The sequence below is a fragment of the Copadichromis virginalis genome, linkage group LG5 (genome assembly GCF_057382275.1).
Source record: "Copadichromis virginalis isolate Kocher_CV1m ecotype Utaka linkage group LG5, C_Virginalis_male_GT1.1, whole genome shotgun sequence".
Lineage (NCBI taxonomy): Eukaryota > Metazoa > Chordata > Actinopteri > Cichliformes > Cichlidae > Copadichromis > Copadichromis virginalis.
In genome coordinates, this window is record NC_140622.1 from 27,521,699 (window position 1) to 27,541,209 (window position 19,511).

At 40.5% G+C, this 19,511-nt stretch overlaps 2 protein-coding genes across 3 annotated transcripts in view; both read right to left on the bottom strand.

Moving 5' to 3' along the window:
* Positions 1–10,733, bottom strand: part of arhgef3 (Rho guanine nucleotide exchange factor (GEF) 3) — a 33,164-nt gene extending 22,431 nt beyond the window's left edge. Inside the window, exons 1-2 of one of the 2 annotated variants that reach the window (XM_085457175.1) lie at positions 10,680–10,733; positions 2,282–2,348 (exon numbers count right to left, since the gene is read on the bottom strand). In XM_085457175.1, the coding sequence (XP_085313301.1) occupies positions 2,282–2,348; positions 10,680–10,714 (102 nt within the window). In that variant the 5' untranslated portion in view covers positions 10,715–10,733. Of the gene's footprint in view, positions 1–311; positions 737–2,281; positions 2,349–10,679 lie in introns of those variants that run through there. The other variant, XM_085457174.1, reaches the window with a different exon arrangement.
* Positions 10,734–11,939: 1,206 nt separating this feature from the next.
* The window catches only part of il17rd (interleukin 17 receptor D), a 33,818-nt gene continuing 26,246 nt past the window's right edge, over positions 11,940–19,511 (bottom strand). Inside the window, exons 8-16 of the mRNA XM_085457176.1 lie at positions 18,520–18,585; positions 18,315–18,369; positions 17,286–17,396; positions 16,662–16,846; positions 16,441–16,556; positions 15,446–15,694; positions 14,808–15,362; positions 14,412–14,689; positions 11,940–14,215 (exon numbers count right to left, since the gene is read on the bottom strand). Coding sequence (XP_085313302.1) covers positions 14,088–14,215; positions 14,412–14,689; positions 14,808–15,362; positions 15,446–15,694; positions 16,441–16,556; positions 16,662–16,846; positions 17,286–17,396; positions 18,315–18,369; positions 18,520–18,585 — 1,743 coding nt within the window. The 3' untranslated portion in view covers positions 11,940–14,087. The remainder of the gene's footprint in view (positions 14,216–14,411; positions 14,690–14,807; positions 15,363–15,445; positions 15,695–16,440; positions 16,557–16,661; positions 16,847–17,285; positions 17,397–18,314; positions 18,370–18,519; positions 18,586–19,511) is intronic.

The following is a 19,511-nucleotide window of genomic DNA, read 5'->3' on the forward strand; positions in this document are numbered from 1 at the left end:
CGGGCTTCAATTTTTAGGCCTAAAACCTGACACCATCTTCTATATACAGTCTACTACAAGCTCCTATCAGCTGGACTAGGTGGGGGGCAGGTCCAGCTCCACCCATTCTGACAGCGAGCCCCCACTTTGTTTTTCCCAAAAGTGCTGGAAGTAGAAAGGGAACAAACCCAGTGAAATAAACATATCTCAAACTTGTACTTAATAAATATAGAAACATGCACACAAAAAACAAATCCAGAAACATGTCCCCCTTCAGGACGACGTCGGTACTGCAGGTTTTTATCAAAGCGGTTCTGATTCTTCACACTCACCCGATAGTAAACAAACAAACAGCAGCCCATCATCAGGATCAGCTCCTCAAACACACTTGTAATCAACTCTGCAGCTCCTTATCCTCCTCTTTCTTCCTCTCCTCTTCCTCCAGGTCCCTTTCTTTTAACCCCAAAGTCACATTCGCCCTCTTTTCTTTTCTCCTCTTTACATGCTGGTGCTGGACAGCACTCGAAATAATTTCTCCTTTGTTCGTCCCACCTCCTGTGAATCACCTCCTTCACAGTCACATTTTATTTCACCTCTTTTAATTCTGTTAAAGTTCTCCAGGTTCTTGATCCAAAAGCCTCTTATTCTGCACCTCCTCTTCTCTTTTCTGACCTTCTTTTGCCCGCTGCTTCTCTCCGCCTGCGTACTCCTGCTTCACCACCTCAGCCACAGTCTGAGCCTCCTCAGCCTCACCACCTTCCTGAGTGGATCTACAGACCCTCAGGAACAGGAACCCTTTACAATGTATGTGTGTGTGTGTGTGTGTGTGTGTGTGTGTGTGTGTGTGTGTGTGTGTTTGTCTGTCCCCTCGGTTCCCACAGGACAAACAGGAAATGACGGATGTTGGGGGGGAAACAAGACGTCTATAATTAGGAGCTGAAGGAGCACGGTGACAGCAGCAGGACAAACACTTACAAAGACTGATCACTTACATCTATCACACATTATTTTCACACAAAAAAATTAAAAAGTAATTATGAATTTTCTTTCTTTCTTGCCTTTTCAAATTATGTTAAAGGAAATTCTTCATTTTGCAACACAGATATTTTTTTCTTAAAGCATATAATTGAGAGTAAACGACTTAAATGTGTGAATCACAAAAAAAAAAATCAAGCAGAGTGGGGCTAAAACTATTAACTGATGAACTGACAGAGAGAAATTCGCTTCCAGCTGTGCTGATCAGCAATGTTTTGCCTAATTATTAAAGGTGAAACAGCTCTAATTTCACTGGTTACACATTCTGCACAGTTCTTGTGTTTATTACAACATACATATTTTTAATGAGAATTCAGCTACAATATTACCAATAAACCCCTGATGGCTTTAAGTGAATCACATTAATCATCGCATAACAGTGCATTGTGTTCTGCTGGGAAACCCTGGGTCCTGGCATTCATGTTGCTGGCACTAACACACAAACACTTCTACAGACCAGCTTGAACTGTGAGTCATGCAAAGCCACTCTAGTAGAGCCAGAGAGCAAAAATATAAAGCTGGAAATGACCATAATAGATCTCCTTTAACATTAAAAACGTAATCACCCGTTTTCTGCCTCATGCAGGAGTCAGCAGTCTAGGCAGAGAGGCCCAGACCTCCTCCACCTTGTCTAGGAAGACAAAATAAGGCACCCACGAGCTCATGGCTCGTGGGTGTCCTACCAGTTGGACATGCTTGAAACTTCTTATCTAGGAGGCCTCCAGGAGCCATCTGGGTCAGATGCCTCAGTAACCTTAATGTGGCGAAATGTCCAAAGCTAAACCCAGACACACACAATGAATCTGAAGCTGGTCGTGTCTCCCAAGGCAAAGTGACTTGTTTTTGTGTTTTTTTTTTTAAATTAATTTAGTGATTATTACTAGAGGATTGTGGTTCTTGTGTATTGTTTACCAGGTTTCCCAGTAGGGACAATAACAAATTACTGAATTAAGCTGAACTGAACCAAATAGCCTAAATGTGCAAATGTGGGGCTTCAAAACGGGACTTTTGTGTGATGTTTAAAATAATGTCCTTATCTCCAAACCTCAAAACATAAAAATCAAATAAAGAAAAGGTAAAATCACATAACTTAGGTGAGACACAGCTTGCTGCTTTTTTTTGTCTTGTTTTGTTTTTTGCTGCATTTGTTTTGTTTTTTCATTATGGACTTTGGCAAATCCTGTGTTATATAATAATGGAGTCACAGCACAGTTACTGTAACGCAGGGAATAACATGACTAAGTTCATGTGTGGGAATTGTTCTTACCCCTCTGAGGGTCCAGCCATCAGGAGAGAGGAGAGAGAAGGAGGATGTTTTCCTCTGCCGCTTCGACCTGAAGGAAGAAAATGAGGAAGGAAGACAGACCGATGAGGAGAGGAGAGAAGCAATAAAGGATGAAAGGAACATGATAGCATGCTGTTACCTCAAACAATAACTAAAAGAAGAAAAAAAGATTTTCAATTTGCTTTTCAATTACTGTTTTATTTATTTATTTATTTTTTTTAATAACTTAACTAGGATTTAAAAACTTTTTAAAAAATACAGAAATTAAAAAGTGAGCAGTATTGAAAGCTGAGTTATTTCATTGCACAGTTAGCAACAGAAGATTAAGTGAAAACTAATCTTCATACTTGATGAAAATTAAGTTAATTTTTTTTAAGGTTTGGCTTTTTAACTATGCAGATTGTCACGAAGAGTAAAGGAGGCAAGCCTTCAAAGGTGTGTAAAATATGAAGTGGGCAGAGCTCCACCAGGTGGTTTCTCAAAGTCACTACACCCACGACCTTTTACCCAGTGCAAAATTTGTGTGAAGATCTTTTAGGTGATAATTTTGTGTAAGTTCGGTTAAATTCTTTACTGACCGTTAAATCTTATGAATTTTGAACAGATAAAGGAATGAAGGCGCTCTGGCATGGCTTAGCCTCCATCAGAGTTAACAAAGCTTGGCTTCCATTTATGTGTATGAGGCCGGACATCACTGCTTTTAAAGAAAATACAGGATATTTGTACTTCATTTGTTTTTATTATGGATATCAAACTTTTAAGGTAAGCAGATTATTTGTTTAAGTAGTCAGACTTTCAGCAACAGTAACAAATATAACCCACACAAACTCTTTGTGTCACATTTAGTTTGTAGACTAAACTATAAAGCAGCTCCGCTAAACTGACAAAGTGAAATATGGTGTATATTGGCATAAGGTATGTGGAAATAACTGGTGTGAAACTGCAAGTGTGTTTCCTGTCCTTATAACCTGACAGCTTCCCTCCAACCTGAGCTTCTGCAAGTCCTGCAACTGACTGTGCAAAAATTAGAGATTCAACAAAGTAACAGAAATTGTAGCAAAGGCCAACTTCAGCATCTCCCAGAGCCATCCACTTTTATTTACTGTTAATAGCACATTCATCATTTCTAATCTGAACAAAAGGCTTATGAACGCTGGTGAAGCTGCAGAAGAACGAGCAGACAGAGAGGACACAGACAGCCAGAGACAAACATGTTACATCATTAGAGCCTCTCCCTCTTCTGTCTGTGTGACACAGAGAGTGACAGCAGTCCTGCTCTGTTTCCTGGCCTCTCACCCCAGGAAGCTCCTAACTGTGTCTGTGACTTCAGTATCTACCTTCCCTCTGCTGTCAGTGGCACGGTAACTGCTGAGGAGTTCTCTGATTGGATGTTTCTTACTTAAGGTAGAACTCACTTTTAGTCAGTTCTACCTTAAGAATGAGGCTTATGTAAGGCCTGTGTGGCTCTCTGATAAACAACTATGACAATAAATGAAGTTACATCCAAACAAAGTTGCTCCAGAAGTTCTTGTTTCACACTAAAAAATACAGACTGGTTTGATAAAACAAGAGCAGCTTTGTATGACTCTCAGATCAGTACAATAATCATTCTTAAAAGGCTTTTATCTGAAATAAGCTGCTGTAAACTAACTTTGTAAACGCAAAAATTACTTCGGTTATGCTGACCTCACTATGAGAAACTTTGGCCATGTATGTATGTATGAACATCCATCACTGTGAAACTCCTAAAGAAAAACTAAAGAAAAGCATAACAGGTCCACTTTATTATTGAAAAATAACTTCATCGGGGTGTCTCATATAATCCTGTCTTGTCAGATGCTGACCGTGTCTCACACAATGTCCACATTAGGAAGTTTTGGAGGGTGCCGGTGGCGTAAATATCAGGTTTATGAGCCTGCTTGGACATTAATGTTTTTGCACTTGGTTTGACCTGCTTTTTCTACTTTGATTTTCACTCGCTGTCTAGATTTAAGTACTAAAGCTGTTAGGAGAAGATCCTTGTTTGGGTTTAAATACATCCCACTCACCAGTAACCCTTTGTGTTGAACAATGACTAGCTGGGAATGACATCTTTGTCTCATTATGCCATAACCCAGTGCCAACTTCTCCCAACAGATGACGCACTCGGGCTGAGGGACGCGCAGTTTTTTCCCCTCTTTTTTCTTTAGATGGTAGACCATTTGTGCTGGTGGTTCATTGTGATTTGATTCACAGAAAAAAAGTGATCATTCCCCCACCTCAGAAGTGATCCCCTTCTCTAACAGAGACTTTGATGTGTAACTCTGTAATAATTCCCACCATCTGGCATCTGCCACAAAGCCTACAAAATATTGATATCATAAATTAAAACCTCATTCACTGTTTTAGATGGTGATTGGATGGTGTTTTAGAGGATGAAACAGGTCTGAATTGGAAAACAGTGAGCAGCTGTAAAACAATAAGATGCAAATGTGTTTACACACAGTGTATGGTGGCAGATTGTTCAGCGATTGCTGCTTTTTCTCAGCTTTCTGTTGCTTCTTCATTGTGTTTTATGACAATTTTCTAACAATGACATGGATGGATCTGAAGTTACAGACGCTACCAGGCATCAGTATTTGTTTTGTTTTTTTAATCAATAGACCAAAAAACAATTTCTGTCTCATCATGGCTCTAAAGTGTGTGTGTGTGTGTGTGTGTGTGTGTGTGTGCGCGTTTGCCTTTATGTGTGTGACTCATTCATTCCTGGGAGTTGCAGGGCTTTTTCCAATAGTGCAAACCATCCCACCCTGGATGAACTCACACACATGCACACGCACGCACACTTGCACACAGAGTTCTGTTTCCATCACTTCAGAGGACATTATGCCGACTTGAATACATGTACTATAACCCTTAATCTAACCTTAAACCTTAAAATGTTTTAAACTCATTTTTTTTCCCAAGAGGGAGGTGACGTGGTTGAACTCTCCTGCTGCGGAGATCAGAGGTGTGTTTGGCTACACGCACCTCCAGTCTTTCCCTGCCTGTTCTCCTGGTAAATCTTTTATCCACTCATCTGTTTTTAATATCACTTTCTCAGCAAACATTCAGTTTTCAGACTAAAACAGGGCACTATGCTCAAGGGGAGGCTAGCTGTAGTGAGACTAACTGTGGGAGTCATTTTGGAGTTTTACATTGTTCTGTTCTGTTGTTGTCATCATTAATAAACATGCAGATATGAAACTATCTGCAAATCAGTGGACTATTTAGGAGAGGTCCATGAAGTGGTATCAATCTCAAATGTCAAACCAAATCTTTCATTCTTTGTGCTGCTTCCACTTCCGTCAGCACTATAATCACAACACACAGCTCAGGCACAAAAACGTCTCATGAAACCAGCAGAGCGGCGTGCAGTGTGGGTAGGAACAATTATGTCTAAATGACAGACAAAAAATGTCACCTGAACAACATCTTGCATTGTCCCTTGAAAGCAGCAGAACCACATTTCTCCAGAGATTAACTCCCCACACCCAGTTCATCATCTGTTTTATGACTCTTGAGAAGCATTTCAGACATAGCAAAAGTGGTTAAAATACATTACACAGTGTCAGCCTGTTTTAGTTAGACAGCTGATAAACTCATTGTAAAGTACCCGCCAACACCAATCTGCCAAACTTTTCTATATTTCTATATAACGAGTGAGAAATTTCTCTCTGTTGGACTGAACCAGAGCTGAAAGTACTGCACAAATAGGACTGTACTGAGTTCATATCATTCATCCCTTTTTCATTACTTAGAAAAAGTACAAACAATCTTAAATAAATAAATAAATGATTAAATGAATTTTAAAAAGTTGACCAAATTTAGCTTTTACCTACCTAAAAGTAAAATCTTATTGTATGGAAACCATGAATACAGAAATGAACAAATAGACCATTACAAGGAAAAGCTAGGAAAAAATGTTTTAAAGAAAAGATGAAAAATTATGAGAATTTCAAGCACTAAAAAGAAAAAATGCAAACTGCAAACGCACATAAACCACATGTACACATTCTCTTTAACATCTCTTTTGATTTGCGAGTCCAACTTCTGGAATGGGAAGGCTCTCACGGGTGCCCAGGTGCCCGTTGTATCATTATTAAATGTTAATTCTATCTACAGAATTTATTTCTAAATTATATCAACAGAGGTACATCCCATGAGCTGCATAATTAGCAGCTTAATGGGAGTAATCAGTCATTGTCTAAATGTTCAGCTTTCGCAATACAAATGCAGCAGCATTGCATGTGTCTTTGTGTACGGACAGAAAGTTTTCGGTCTCTATGAGCTTCGGAGAAATCATTGAAAGTTCCACGCGAGCAGTAGAAGTTAGTGGTATTCAAACCACACAGGAGAACTGTGACTATTATCACATAACAATCACCAATGTGGCGAAAACAAGTATCAAAGCAGCAGTTAATCATTTGACAGTCAGCCTTTTATGGACCCCTGAAATGTGGAGAAACTTGAGTTACTACACGTACAAGTAACTACAGAACACATTTGCGTATGATTCATAATATTGCTGAAGCCCCAAAGGCAGAATTCCTGCATACAAGAAAGATCTGCCTATCCCACAGAAGAAATGCAGGTTGTATTTACTGCATGCTTTGTTACTAAAACTTTGTGTGTGTAGGTGTTACATCTAAAAACTTGTGTATGGAAGGTCTTTCAGTGTCTTTTTATTAAGCAGGACGAGACTTCCAGGTGTGATGTTTGTTATTTACAAATGATCATGGAAGCTACATCCATCTTTTAAATACAGTATATGATGAACCCAACCACGAGGGGGCCACAAGCCTGTGTACCCCTACTGCCGGTCCCAAGCTCAGATAAATGGAAAGGGTTGCATCAGGAAAGGCATCCGGCCCAAAATCGTTGCCAAATTGAACATGTGGCTCATAAAAAAATGGCATTTCCATATTGGATTAGTCGGGTTAACAATAACTGCCTCTGGTGCTGTTCGCCAACAAGGAGCTTGTGGAAACTGTGGTACTGATGGCTGAAGACAAAGCAACAGGAGAGGGGGAAGGCATGATAGGAGACCGTGAGAGAGAAGGTAAGGAATGAGTGTGGAGATGAGAGTAGGCTGATATATATGGATATATTGTGTGTACAGGAGACTAGGTGGAAGGGAAGCAAGGTCAGAAGCACTGAAGGAAGATTTAAGCTGTTCTATTATGGTGTAGATAGGAAGAGGAATGGAGCAGAGGCAATCTTGTAGGAAATGTATATGACGGTGCTGTGGGGGTGAAGAGAATGCCAGACAGGATCACAAGTGTGAGGCTTGAAATATTCAGTTCCATTTCAATTCAATTTTATTTATACAGCGCCAAATCACAACAACAGTCTCCTCAAGGCACTTTATATTGTAAGGTAGACCCTACAATAACACATACAGAGAAAAACCCAACAATCATATTACCCCCTATGTGCAAGCACTTTGGCGACAGTGGGAAGGGAAAACTCCCTTATAAATAGAAGGGGTGATGTTGAATGCTGTCAGTGAATATGAGCCACAGGCTGGATGTCAGCAGAGAAAGACTGTTGATTAAAGTAGACTTCAATTGACATAAAAGCAAAGGGACCATAGGTGATGAGGAGGTGATGAGAAGGTAGGTTAGGTATGGCGTCAAATAGAGAAAGGCAGAAAAACACAAATGGTGGTGGATTTTGAAAAAGGATGGAAATGGCTGTGGCAAATATCCGCTTCAAGAAGAGGGAGGAACATCGAGTGACATAAAAGAATGGAGGAAGGTGCGGGCAGGTGGACAACAGCTTATGCAGAAGGTGCCATTTAAAGACACAGGAGACTGTGAGATGGTGTCAGGGGAGACTGTAGCAAAACAGCACTGGATAACAGTCTGTAGGATTACTTTGGAAATCAAAAAGAGGAAGTGAGTGAAGACAGAGGCTGAAAGTTGTAGTTAAGAGTTACAAGAAGAGTGTGAAAGTACAGCTGTAGTGCTGAGAGAAACTTCCAGAAAGGTATCTGATGTATCCTCTGGACAGAGGCTTGCTCTGGAAATAAGAAAGGGACTGAAATTCAGCAGAAATAAAGCATAATACATGTGTACAAGTGAGTGGGAGGCAGATGAAACAGTGAAGTAACAGTGAAGCTGTGAGGAATAAACACTTGAGATCAACCATCCAAAGCAATGGACAGAGCACAAGAGAGCTGTAGAAGAGAGTGGAGGCAGTGTGGAGCAGCTGTGACAGAATGATGGCAGCAAGAAAGAAAGGGAAGGTTTACAAGACAAGTGAGTGAGGCCTGCTATGACGTATGGTTTGGACACAGTGACAATGACCAAAAGATAGGACGCCGAGCTGAACATGTTAAGATCTTCACTGGCAGTGACTAGATTGGACAAGGTTAGAAATGAGAACATCAGAGGCACCACTCAGGGTGAACCGAGTGAGTGAAATGAGTTTTGAGGAGGGATAGTGGATATACTACTCAAGCAATGTTGAAGACAGAGCTACCAGTCAGAGGAAGAAGAGGAAGACCAAGAGAAGACTCATGGATGTAGTGAAGAAGGGGATGCTAGGGATAAGGTGGGACTACCTTTAGTCACAGCAGAAGAAGAAAAACTACAGTCTATGATGAATGCCAGTTAGAGATCACCAGTGGGTAAAATTTTTCAATGCTATACTGTCTTAATTTTAAAATTCCCAATGGATGAGAGCATGAAAATGACCGTGGTGGAACATATCTCAAGTACTTTTTGTTTATTTAAATATTTCTATGCTACACTAATATTTTAGTTTGTACTCTATAACTTATCTAAAACCTTTAGCTAGTTATAATTTTGAAGTTACTGAAAGGTGATAAATTATCCTGTATTTATATGGATGAAGTAGCATCCAGGATATTCAAATAATCTCTCACTGCAGCAATAAAGTGACTTTTTTTTCAGTGATTATGCTACGATCCTCATACTCAGTCATTTTAATTTATATATAACGTTTGTACTTTACATATATGACGTAAATACTTCTACCATTTCAAATGTTTAAAGTCTTTATGAAGCACCAAATTCCAAATATAACACATCTGTATGAGGGCACAGGGCGGCTAATGTTAAAACTCAGACACTGACTTCTACGCTGTGTTTACTGCCTGCCTCACAGAGTAGGACACCTGCACCAAATATGGTTATGGAAGTATAATTTTGTGAGCAGAAGATTTTTTTTAAAAGCTTGTTTTAGAGCAACTTCTGATTTGAGCTCCCAATGAACAGCTAAATTAGAAGTTAGTTCAGCTGATACTTATAAAAAAAATAACTGTCCAAATAGAGAGGCTTGCTTCTAGAAGGACTATGAATCCACACCGCCACACTGAATCCGAAGAGAAGCAGCTCTCCATCCTTCAGAGACTCGCTCCACCTTCTGGTTTGATATTTGTGGAGTGGGATTCGCACAGCAGCGGGATAATGAGGCCCAAACACACATCAAAGCCTTGAAGAACTACTTAAAAACCAAAGTAGGCGTCCCAGCAAACATGAATTTCCCTGCAATCACATGATCTCAACCTCACTGAACATTTATGAAGACCGAGGAAGTTCTTTATGAGATCATCCTGGAGCAGCGTGGGTAAACACCAGCTTCAACAAATGCTATTTTGCATTTAAGTAACCAAAACTAACACGAACTAGCATAACATCACATCACTCCAGAGCTTCAGCTGCTAATTCAACAGTATCAGAAAACTGTGACTTAAACAGCAAACACACATCAGCTCACACCAAACTGTCAGAGAGTCAAACTGTCTGCAGAAGGCTGTTTATCTGAAATGTACTGTGTGGTACAGGTTAAAATCATAGCAAGGGCCTCAAGGACAGAAGCCAGTGTGTGTGTGTGTGTGTGTGTGTGTGTGTGTGTATTCCTTTTTGCTAGCACTAGCTTGAGTTTTACAGCTTGGGAAAACAGAGATCCTGTCTTTTGGTGCTTGAAAGCTTTCTTTTATGGCTCAGAATTGAATGAGGTGAATGAGGTCCAGGTTAAGTTCAGGGGTAAAGCTCAGAGTCCTCACAGAGATAGACTTTGAGTCTTGTGTGTGTTGTGTGTGTGTGTTTGCACAAGCTATAAGTCACCCTCATGCAAACTTGTGACTCATGAAGCAGCAATAAAAACCTCTTTCTTTCAGTTTTTTCTCTCTTTGGTAGACTGACTGCCTCTTCAGAGTCTCTTGACTTTAAATCTTCCACATGTATAATAACACCTTATAATTAAACACACACCGGCAGTGATAGGGTTAATCATAGAATTGCATGTCTTTCCCCGAAACTTTTAATACATTTTCTTTACCAAAAAACTTCAGAAAAAACATCTCAAGCTTCACAGAGGAGCTTCCCCTCACCTCGAACCCCGCTGACATCCATCACCTGCCTGCATCGGACTGCAGCTCCTCCCAACGAGCCGAAAACAAACCCTCTTTAAAAAAAAAAAAAACCAACAAAAAAAACCCCTGATTAAACAAAAACAGCAGTCGGATCAGCTGCTTCAGTGAGTTTAGCTCTTCCAGTGAGTGAAAACAAAAGTTTCTTCTTAAAATAAATGAAAGTCCAGCTTCAGTGCGAAGATTTGTGCCGGATAACAACCTGAGAGCGATAAATCCTTCCTTTTTCTGTACAGCCGAGTCTGAGCAGCGCCTTCCTTCGAACCTCGCCTTCAAAATAAAAGCATGGGTTGACTTTGAAGATAAAATGAGATATTACTCAAGATCTTACTCACATTTAACATTAACATATTAAATGTGTTTTAGAATGCATTGAGGAAAAATTGAAAAACAGAGACTGTCAAGAACAAATAGTTTAACATTTGTTGTAATGCAAAGTAGTATTATGCATTTCCAGATCAGGCTTATTTTTATTCTACAGTAGCTTTGCATGATTCAGTCAAAAAAAAAAAAAAAAAAAGACTGCTCCTTGGTTGCAGCACCACAAATCCTCTCAAACAAGCTGTATTAGTTCTTCCACCTTTACACCAATTTTCTCCTGACTGGATGATACTCACTCATAAAAACAGAGGTTTGAGCAGCAGGTGGGTGGAGCTTCTATGCCAAAGATGACCATATTATATCTGCTCTCTATGACCTCATACATATCCAAAAGTTCAAACTAGAGGTGGGCAGAATAATCCAAATGTTTATATTATCAATAGCAAAGTTGGTATTGTTATCGGACTGATATTAGTGCAATAGAATTGATACTTTTGTTTCCTCCAAGCTTTCAGTATGTAGCCTACTGAATTCTCAAATCTTTTTTAAATTAATTGTTAATCATCTCTAAACCATGCCAGGGTTTAAGCTTTTATTCTGAAAATAAAAGCAGGCTGTTTGTAGAACATCTGAGTTTTAGTAGCTTCTGTTTATTTAAGCCTGGATGCCTCACAGCTCACAAACTATAGAGCTGTCCAGTGGCCTTTATATCAGGGAAGAGTGTTTGTTTCACCACAAGAAACTAAAACCTGTTAGTCAGCTTGAAGCATGTCAGAGTACGATCAGCCATAAAGGATATTTTGATCCAAATTATATTTTGCTACAATAAAAGCTTGCTCATATCCAAATCATCCCCAGCAGAAAGTCATGAAAAGAAAGAAAATAGAAATAACTTTTTTTAATAAGGATTTTTTATTTTCTATATAAAAAGGTACTATAAAACAGTACAATTTCTAAAAACAAGTAGCTTACTAAAATAAAAGTCTAACTATACAAAATCATATCAAACATTTCCAGAGAAAAATAAAAGTTATATTTACAAGTAGGAAATGTTACATCGTCCCTTCCAGCCAACTCAAACCTGCAGATGAACCAGAAATCCTCACTCACGCATTCAGCAGCAACTCACTCTCTTGAGCTAGAAAACAATTTTTAAAAAGAAAAACTCAAAAAGCAAAATACTTTGTTCACGTAAATGATAGTCTTCCATCATTGTACATAACGTTAGCAAGGTGTACTAACATTTATGTCACTTCTTTAAACAAAATATTCGATTTTATGATCCGATAATAGTGGTCATGTTACTTTGTTACACCAACAATAAATCTTTGTCAACAAATATAAGGCATGAGTATGTTGGAAGTATTTCAAAACAAGATGTGCTTTTGAAGAAGGTTTCTCTTTATGATGCAAATGTCTTTCAAGAAACAAGTGGGCACATTTAAATAAAAAAGGCACCTCTTAAACAAGCTTCATCTGATTCTTTATCTTATAGTATAAGTTCTTTCAGTATTTGGTCTTAAATCATGATAATACAAAATAATATTACATCAAAGCAGTCCCCCTTTTTTTGTATTTTTGCATAATGCAAGAACTAAAAGGGCAAAGGACCTTTTTTCACTCTTAAGTAAAGCACAAGAGGAACCTTTTCAGTAATGCAATCGCCATGATAAAATAGGAATAGTAAACATTACCTATGTAAGCCAGAGATTACTAAAAATGAAAGACAGTAGACAAATAAAGCATCTGTTAAGTCCAGCCTGTATGTGGCAGAAGAAATGTGAAATCTTTACTAGATTTTCCTCTCGACTTGATACACCGATAAGCAAAACAGAGAGAAAACAAAGAGACTGAAACTGAGTTACAAGAATCACCACAACCAAAGCAGATCTGAACTGTTTTGGTTTACTTGATAACATGTTTGGTCAGAGAATAGGGAAGATTTGTTTGGTTATCTGCAGCAATAACAGCTGTGGTCACTGGAAAAGCCCAGAATTGGTGCTTCCCTCTAGAAAGTCTATATCTGTCCCCTTTCTAATGCCATCGCTGTTATGAAAAAAGTCACACAACAAACATACAGCTCCAACCACCGTGTTCTCCATTATGTAATTGTGATAGCTGTTGCTATGACAGCAGCCAGGTGGGTCAAACTTCATGCTAGCATTTTTACCGAAGGTGTGAATGCAAACAGAAAAAGGAAAAAAAAGTGTCCTTGATGGTATGCACTTCTGTGGAGCAGTTACTCTGAGGGAGTTTCCCAGAAGTGTTTGGTCCAAAAGTGCTGACTGATGTCTTTAAGGTGTTTATACATTCAGCAGCTTTAAGTAAGAACTGCTTTGACAGTCCTGGGCAGCAAGTAAACTCTTTGATCAGGTTCTGCTTTATCTTGCATTTTCACATCAAAACAGTACTGGAACAGCTGGTTTGTTACAGCATCACGTTTTGGTACCTGACATCAAGTCATACATTTCTGTCTGCCAATCAGGACACTGTGGCCTGAGGCCATCTTTGGTTTGAAACGGTCACCTCTGCCAACATCTGGAGTTCCAGTCCTTCAAAAATCCTCCAGTGGACAAAAAAAAAGAAAAAAGAACTGCAATTACCAAAGTTTTCTCGTAATCAGTGATTAGCACAATTACCAGGAAATACTGCTCTAGAACACAGTGGCTACTATAGCAATCACAGTCATTACTGTTCTAGAACACAGTGGTACCACAGTTACAAAAGAATACTGTTATAGAATTCAGTGGTTCAATAGTTTTCATAGCTATTTATCAACATTCTAGAATTCAAAGGTTACCATGGTCACTATGGTCAAGTGTTTTACAACATAGTGGCTACCATAGTTACCATGGAATAGTGTTCTAGAACTCAGTGATTAACATAGTTATGACAGATCAGCATTCCAGAACTCAGTTTCTGCTTCCCACTCCGGTTCTTCCAGCTTCGCCTTCTTCACAAAGGCAACTTTTTGGTCCAAGTTGCCACATTGATTTACAAGATGACATCACCAGGCTAGCCTTCTTTTGATTGGCTGAAGGCATACCCCTACAACGATGCCACAGGTGTGAGAACAGCATCATTTTGCTCGAGGTGATGATGGTGGTGCAGCTCAGCTTTGCACACCGTGGCAGCGCTGCAGCTGAGCGATGTGGCAGCGGGTGCCTCTTCATCACCTGAAAGACACATAGCCAAGTGTGAGCACCATGATCACCTTCAGTCTTTAAGAATCATTTACCTTTGTGCAAAAGTCACATGAGGACATAAGTCAGGGAAATTTGGCACATGCATGTTATTGAAAATGTTGCTTTTTCTACAGAACAAACAGCAAAGTTCGATTTTATAAAACATCTGTTGAGGTTGAGGCCTTACTCAAACCATAGAAAGATGATTCACTCTCAGCCAGGGAGGAGGAGTCTGCCTGGTCATGTGACAGTCCGTCCATTAAGGGAATAGAAAGCTCTGATGAAGGAACAGATGAATCATAGATGCCTGAATCACGAGGTGGGGGGATCTCTGGAACAGTGGGGCGGCCTTCATCAGCCTGTCCCTGACCAGGGGAAATGCCATCCTGGAGGATGGAAGGACCAGAGGAGGACAAGGAGGAGGAAGAGTCTTCGGATAACAGTCCAGATATTCCAGAAGCAGACCTGTAACAGAAAAAGCATCTGCAGTCAGAATAATAATAATAATAGTTATATGTTACCTGCTGTTATATCAGTGAAATTAAAAGAAAACAAAAATGAGGTGTAACACACTTTCCTTTACCTTGAATTGGGATCTAGCATGAACAGAGAAGAGTGTGGTAGGTCTGGACTGGGACAGACACCAGGACTGGGACAGGGGTCAGGGGTGGAACTGGGACTCGGGCAAAGGTTGGGATCAGGGCTGGAACCATGGGCCAGCTGGAGTACGTTCCTCCCCATCACGCCCTCCCCACTCTCCAGCGATGGCATTCGCACCACCACCTCATTCAGCACCAAGCCAGAGTCAAACCTCTGCTCAGCCTGAGATGACAAGGAGCAGGAAGGTTTGGGCGGAAGGCTCGGAGCCTGGACAGCAGCGAGAGACGGATGTTTGGAGGAAGAGTCAGGAGAGGTAGAGGATGCTCCAGCAGGAGCAAGCTGCTTTTCGAACCAGTCGGGGTTCTGGCTGATGTGCTGGTGCATGTTGCAGATGGAAACGTAGAGCGAGCGCCCGGACTTGCTTCTGAAATAGTTCCTGCGGGAAATGTTAAGAGGCTGCTGCTCACGATCAGTCAGACTGGAATGACTCGAATGGAACCGACTGAAGAGCTGAGGCAGCTGGTCCATCAGCTTGAACCTAAACAGGAAATGAAATTATTTATCAGGCTGCAAGTATTTATCATTTTCATTAAAGTTTGTATTCATTGTTCCCGTCTTTACCTGGTAGCCAGACTCAGCATGGTGGGGATGTCGCTTTCTGTAGAATAGTCAAAGTAAACTGCCATGTATCGGTTCATCTCCTGTGCCCCGCTGTCTTCGCTTTGCTTCGCCTGCCGCAGCTTCTCAGCAATCATGGCAACCGCCACAATGAACAGGTCCCCACCAACCGCAGTAATCGAAGAGCTGCTGCCATTACTACGGCGGCTCACTGGCGTCTTCCCTCGACGGCTCTTCTTTTCCACATAATAGCTGCAAAAAAACAACAGTTATGACAAAAGGGGTTGAAAAAAATATGGTAAGGAAAAGAATAAAGGTACATTTTTAGTTGACTCCTTACTTAACATTTTTTGTATTTTAGAAACCTGAAATGTTCTTGAAGAGGAAAAGGCACATGGGTATGGCAAGAAGACAAGAGAGACCAAAGGAAAGACGGAAACAAGTGAACACACAATGAAGAAAACATGACACCTGTAAAAAGAGGTGGGACAGAGGGGTGACACACTCGTCAATTAGGTTTAGAAACCTGTGAGCCTACCATAAATTAAATCATATATGCATCAGCATCTTCAACACATTTTGTGTTTTAATTCAACAATTTTAAAAGATTTTACTATGAAGTAACTACTGAACCCCTGACTTATTTGTTAGTTCAAATTCTGATGTTTACTTTTGATAAGTGTTAGAGGCATCTAGTGGCCATTTGAGGAACTGCAGCTGAAGGCACTTTCAGCGCCTCAACTGTAATATTCACAAAAAAATACAATTAAATATGAAGAAAACATTCACTCTGAGCCAGGGAGGAGAAGTCTCCCTGGCTAAATTTAAAAAAGAAGAATGAGACTTCAGAAACAAAGACTAATTAAAATTATACTGTACACTCATAAAAATTAAGTATAAAAAATAAATAAAACCAAATCAAACTAATGAAATCTAAATTCTAATAAATGTGATTGTCTGCTTATTTTTCTATAGAAACAGGAGGGTAAGGTGAGTACCGCAGGCCTTTGGAACAGACGGTGATGATGAAGTTTGCTTCATCCAGCTGTCTGCTGAGCCATGACATCTGACCCTCTTTGCACATCTCCAGGTGTTCCCACAGGTCCAACACAACCTGAACATGAGTGAAAATAATCAGATTGATTTTTTTCATGTTTTCTATATTTTTTTCCTCCAAGTCTTTTAGTGGTCCTCAGTTTCTTCTTCATGATCGTCTCACCTCACAGCAGCAGAAGTCCTGCAGGAAGAAGGCGAAGCTCTGGATGACACTGGTGTGTTTGGGACAGTCTCTGTTCGAGTAGCAGATGAAGACTTTGGGGCGGGGCCACGGCCGCTCAGTGGTCAGTGCTGCGCTGTGATTGGACGACTCGCTGCTCTCCTCATCCAGCTGACTGTAGATGTTTTCTAAAGGAGGGAAGAGAGGATTGTTTTAAAATGCAGCCATAAATTTAAAGTATGGTGACCGAAATTCGGCAACTGCATTTGAATGACAAATGACAAAAACATTAAGATAACGGGGATGTCGTGCAGTCACATTGATTGATTGACTGATTATTTATTCCGAGCATGAATACAGCTAATACTGTCTTCTAGTACAAGTGCTTGAAAAGGAGTGGAAAGAAGTAACACTTATATATTCTCACCCTTTTGTAATGCAAAGGTTTACAAGGGTAATTGCTTTATACTGTGTACACCTCTCAAGATAGTAAATCTGGGGCCAGTTGCTGTCTAAAGGAAAGAAAGTCATTTACACAGCAGATGATCACTATCACTAATCATTACTAACAATGTTAAAATGGGAAGAAACTGAGCCCCTTAAAATATGAATCATGGTTCCCCTCACCTTGCTGCTTCTTGCGACACATGACTGTGAAGAGGGTTGCAAATGCTGACATGACAACCAGCGGCACCGTGATGGCCATGGCACGGATAGGTCCCGCCCAGGGGGAGTGGACTGGAGGATGGAAACAAACATACCCATTTGTGAGGCAATTAGATCAGACTGTTATTTCAGTATTTCTTTGCCACAAAAAAATGATAGTAGTGGGCAGGGCAGAGTCAATAGGTCTGAACTGAAGTTGATGTTTCATTGTGTGCACACAATGAGAACTGATTCCTGGAGTAATCCTGACTCGTTTCTAGATCCAGTGGATACACAATCTCTCCAGTGGGTTCTGGATCTATGTCGGGGTTTCGTCTTAGTTGAGCGTGCCAGGAAAACTTCTACAGGGAGGCTACCGGGAGGCATCCTAATGTCCAACAGACTTTTTTAAACTGGGGGGGAAGCAGGATGCTGAACTTTATTTTCCTAAAATTCACCTTGGACCCCTTTGTTGTGTAGAATCAATTTTGGTTTGTAGTTACACCTCCAACCACTAGGTGGTGCTAATTTTTTATTATAAGTTAAAGAAATCAGAAAAGTCAGAGATCCTTAATGAGCTGACAAATTAGTGAAGAGGCAAACTCCTTTCTGGCTGCCAACATGTCATTGTATTTTATTGTAGTCTATTTCCTCAATGTGGACAATGCCCTGTGCTCAGCATGTGGTAAGATGATATACAGAGTCATGGACAGACCAGAGCATTCACTGAAAACATGTCATTAATGTCTGACTATGACAGCCCCTCAGTGGCTTTAAAAAAATGGATTAAGACTGTCAGTAAATCAGGAACAGCAGTGTTGCACAGGTGGGCTATTCACAGTGGATTCAGCTCAATTATTTTTAGTGCAGTCATCGTAGGAATATTTACTTAATGGTGTATTTTTAAATCAAACTAAAGACCCAACAATACTAAAGATGAAATGGTGGGATGTCAAGGTGTCTGTGGCCGTCTTTTATATACAGCGTACTGTGTGGTTGTGTGCATCTCACCCTGGCTGACGTGGTGCTGAGTGTGCATCCTGGTGGTGTTGCTGTCATCTTTCAACTGAGGAAGAGAAGAGAAGAGAGTACTGTTTAAAACTGATCATTTTTGGTCTATAAATCATCTTCGGTGAGGACTAGGCTCCAGCAAAAACCAGTTTAACCAGCTGTGAATGCTCTAAATGGAGCTCAGCTCTGTGCTACATTCATGTACCTCTATAGTGTAGGTCCCTGGAGTGACGTCCTGGAGGATACATGTCGTTCTGGGCTGATTCACATCCTGGAAATGGTAAAACACGACACTTTAGTTTTCAATAAAGACTAACATCTGCAATTAAATTTTAGCTTCCAGATTAAATCCCAAACTCCTTCTGACAACGCACACACTTAAACAAAAGCCTGCTCAGGAGGAGAGGAGGTACAACTGAAGGCCAAAGAAGTTTTAAAAATGTTTTCAAAGCACATGGGAACAGTATATTCATCAGTTTATTGTACAAGTATTAAACAGTGGTGTCAGTATCAGTGGGGAGTTGGTGCCGCCTTAATATCAACCCTGATATAGTGACGGGACAGGTGTGCCTTTTTTCATTCTTCACAAAATTGCTTAGGAGTTGCTGTGTTACTGTGTGTGTGTGTGCGTGTGTGTGTGTGTGTGTGTGTGTGTGCGTGTGCATGTGTGTGTGTGCCGTTTGTGCGTGCCGTTTGTGTGTGTATGTGTATGTGTGTGTGTGCGTGCCGTTTGTGTGTGTGTGTGTGTGTGTGTGTGTGTGCGTGTGCGTGCCGTTTGTGTGTGTGTGCGTGTGCGTGTGCGTGTGTGTGTGTGCGTGCAGTTTGTGTGTCTCCTGATGGTGTTGATACTGCGAAGACAGACAAAAGAAAAGAGCTGCTGGAGCGAGATCAAGGAGGATGCAGTTAGGACGAGGCTGGAACAAAAGCTTTTCATGCCACCTTCCAGTCCGGACATGATCGGGTAGAAACTCTGGATGTGGTTGGATGAGATTTAGGGGCAAATTATAGGCTTCCACATCAAATTCATCGCAAATAAAATGTGTTTACAGCTGCTCCACATTGGCCACACGTGAAGGCGAAGTGAAAATATGACCATTATATAGAGCCGGGAAGGGGGAGGGACAACACACATTTTCACAGAAAATACTAGAAGAAACTATGAGAATAGTTTGGAGAATCAGAGAAATCACATGTTTG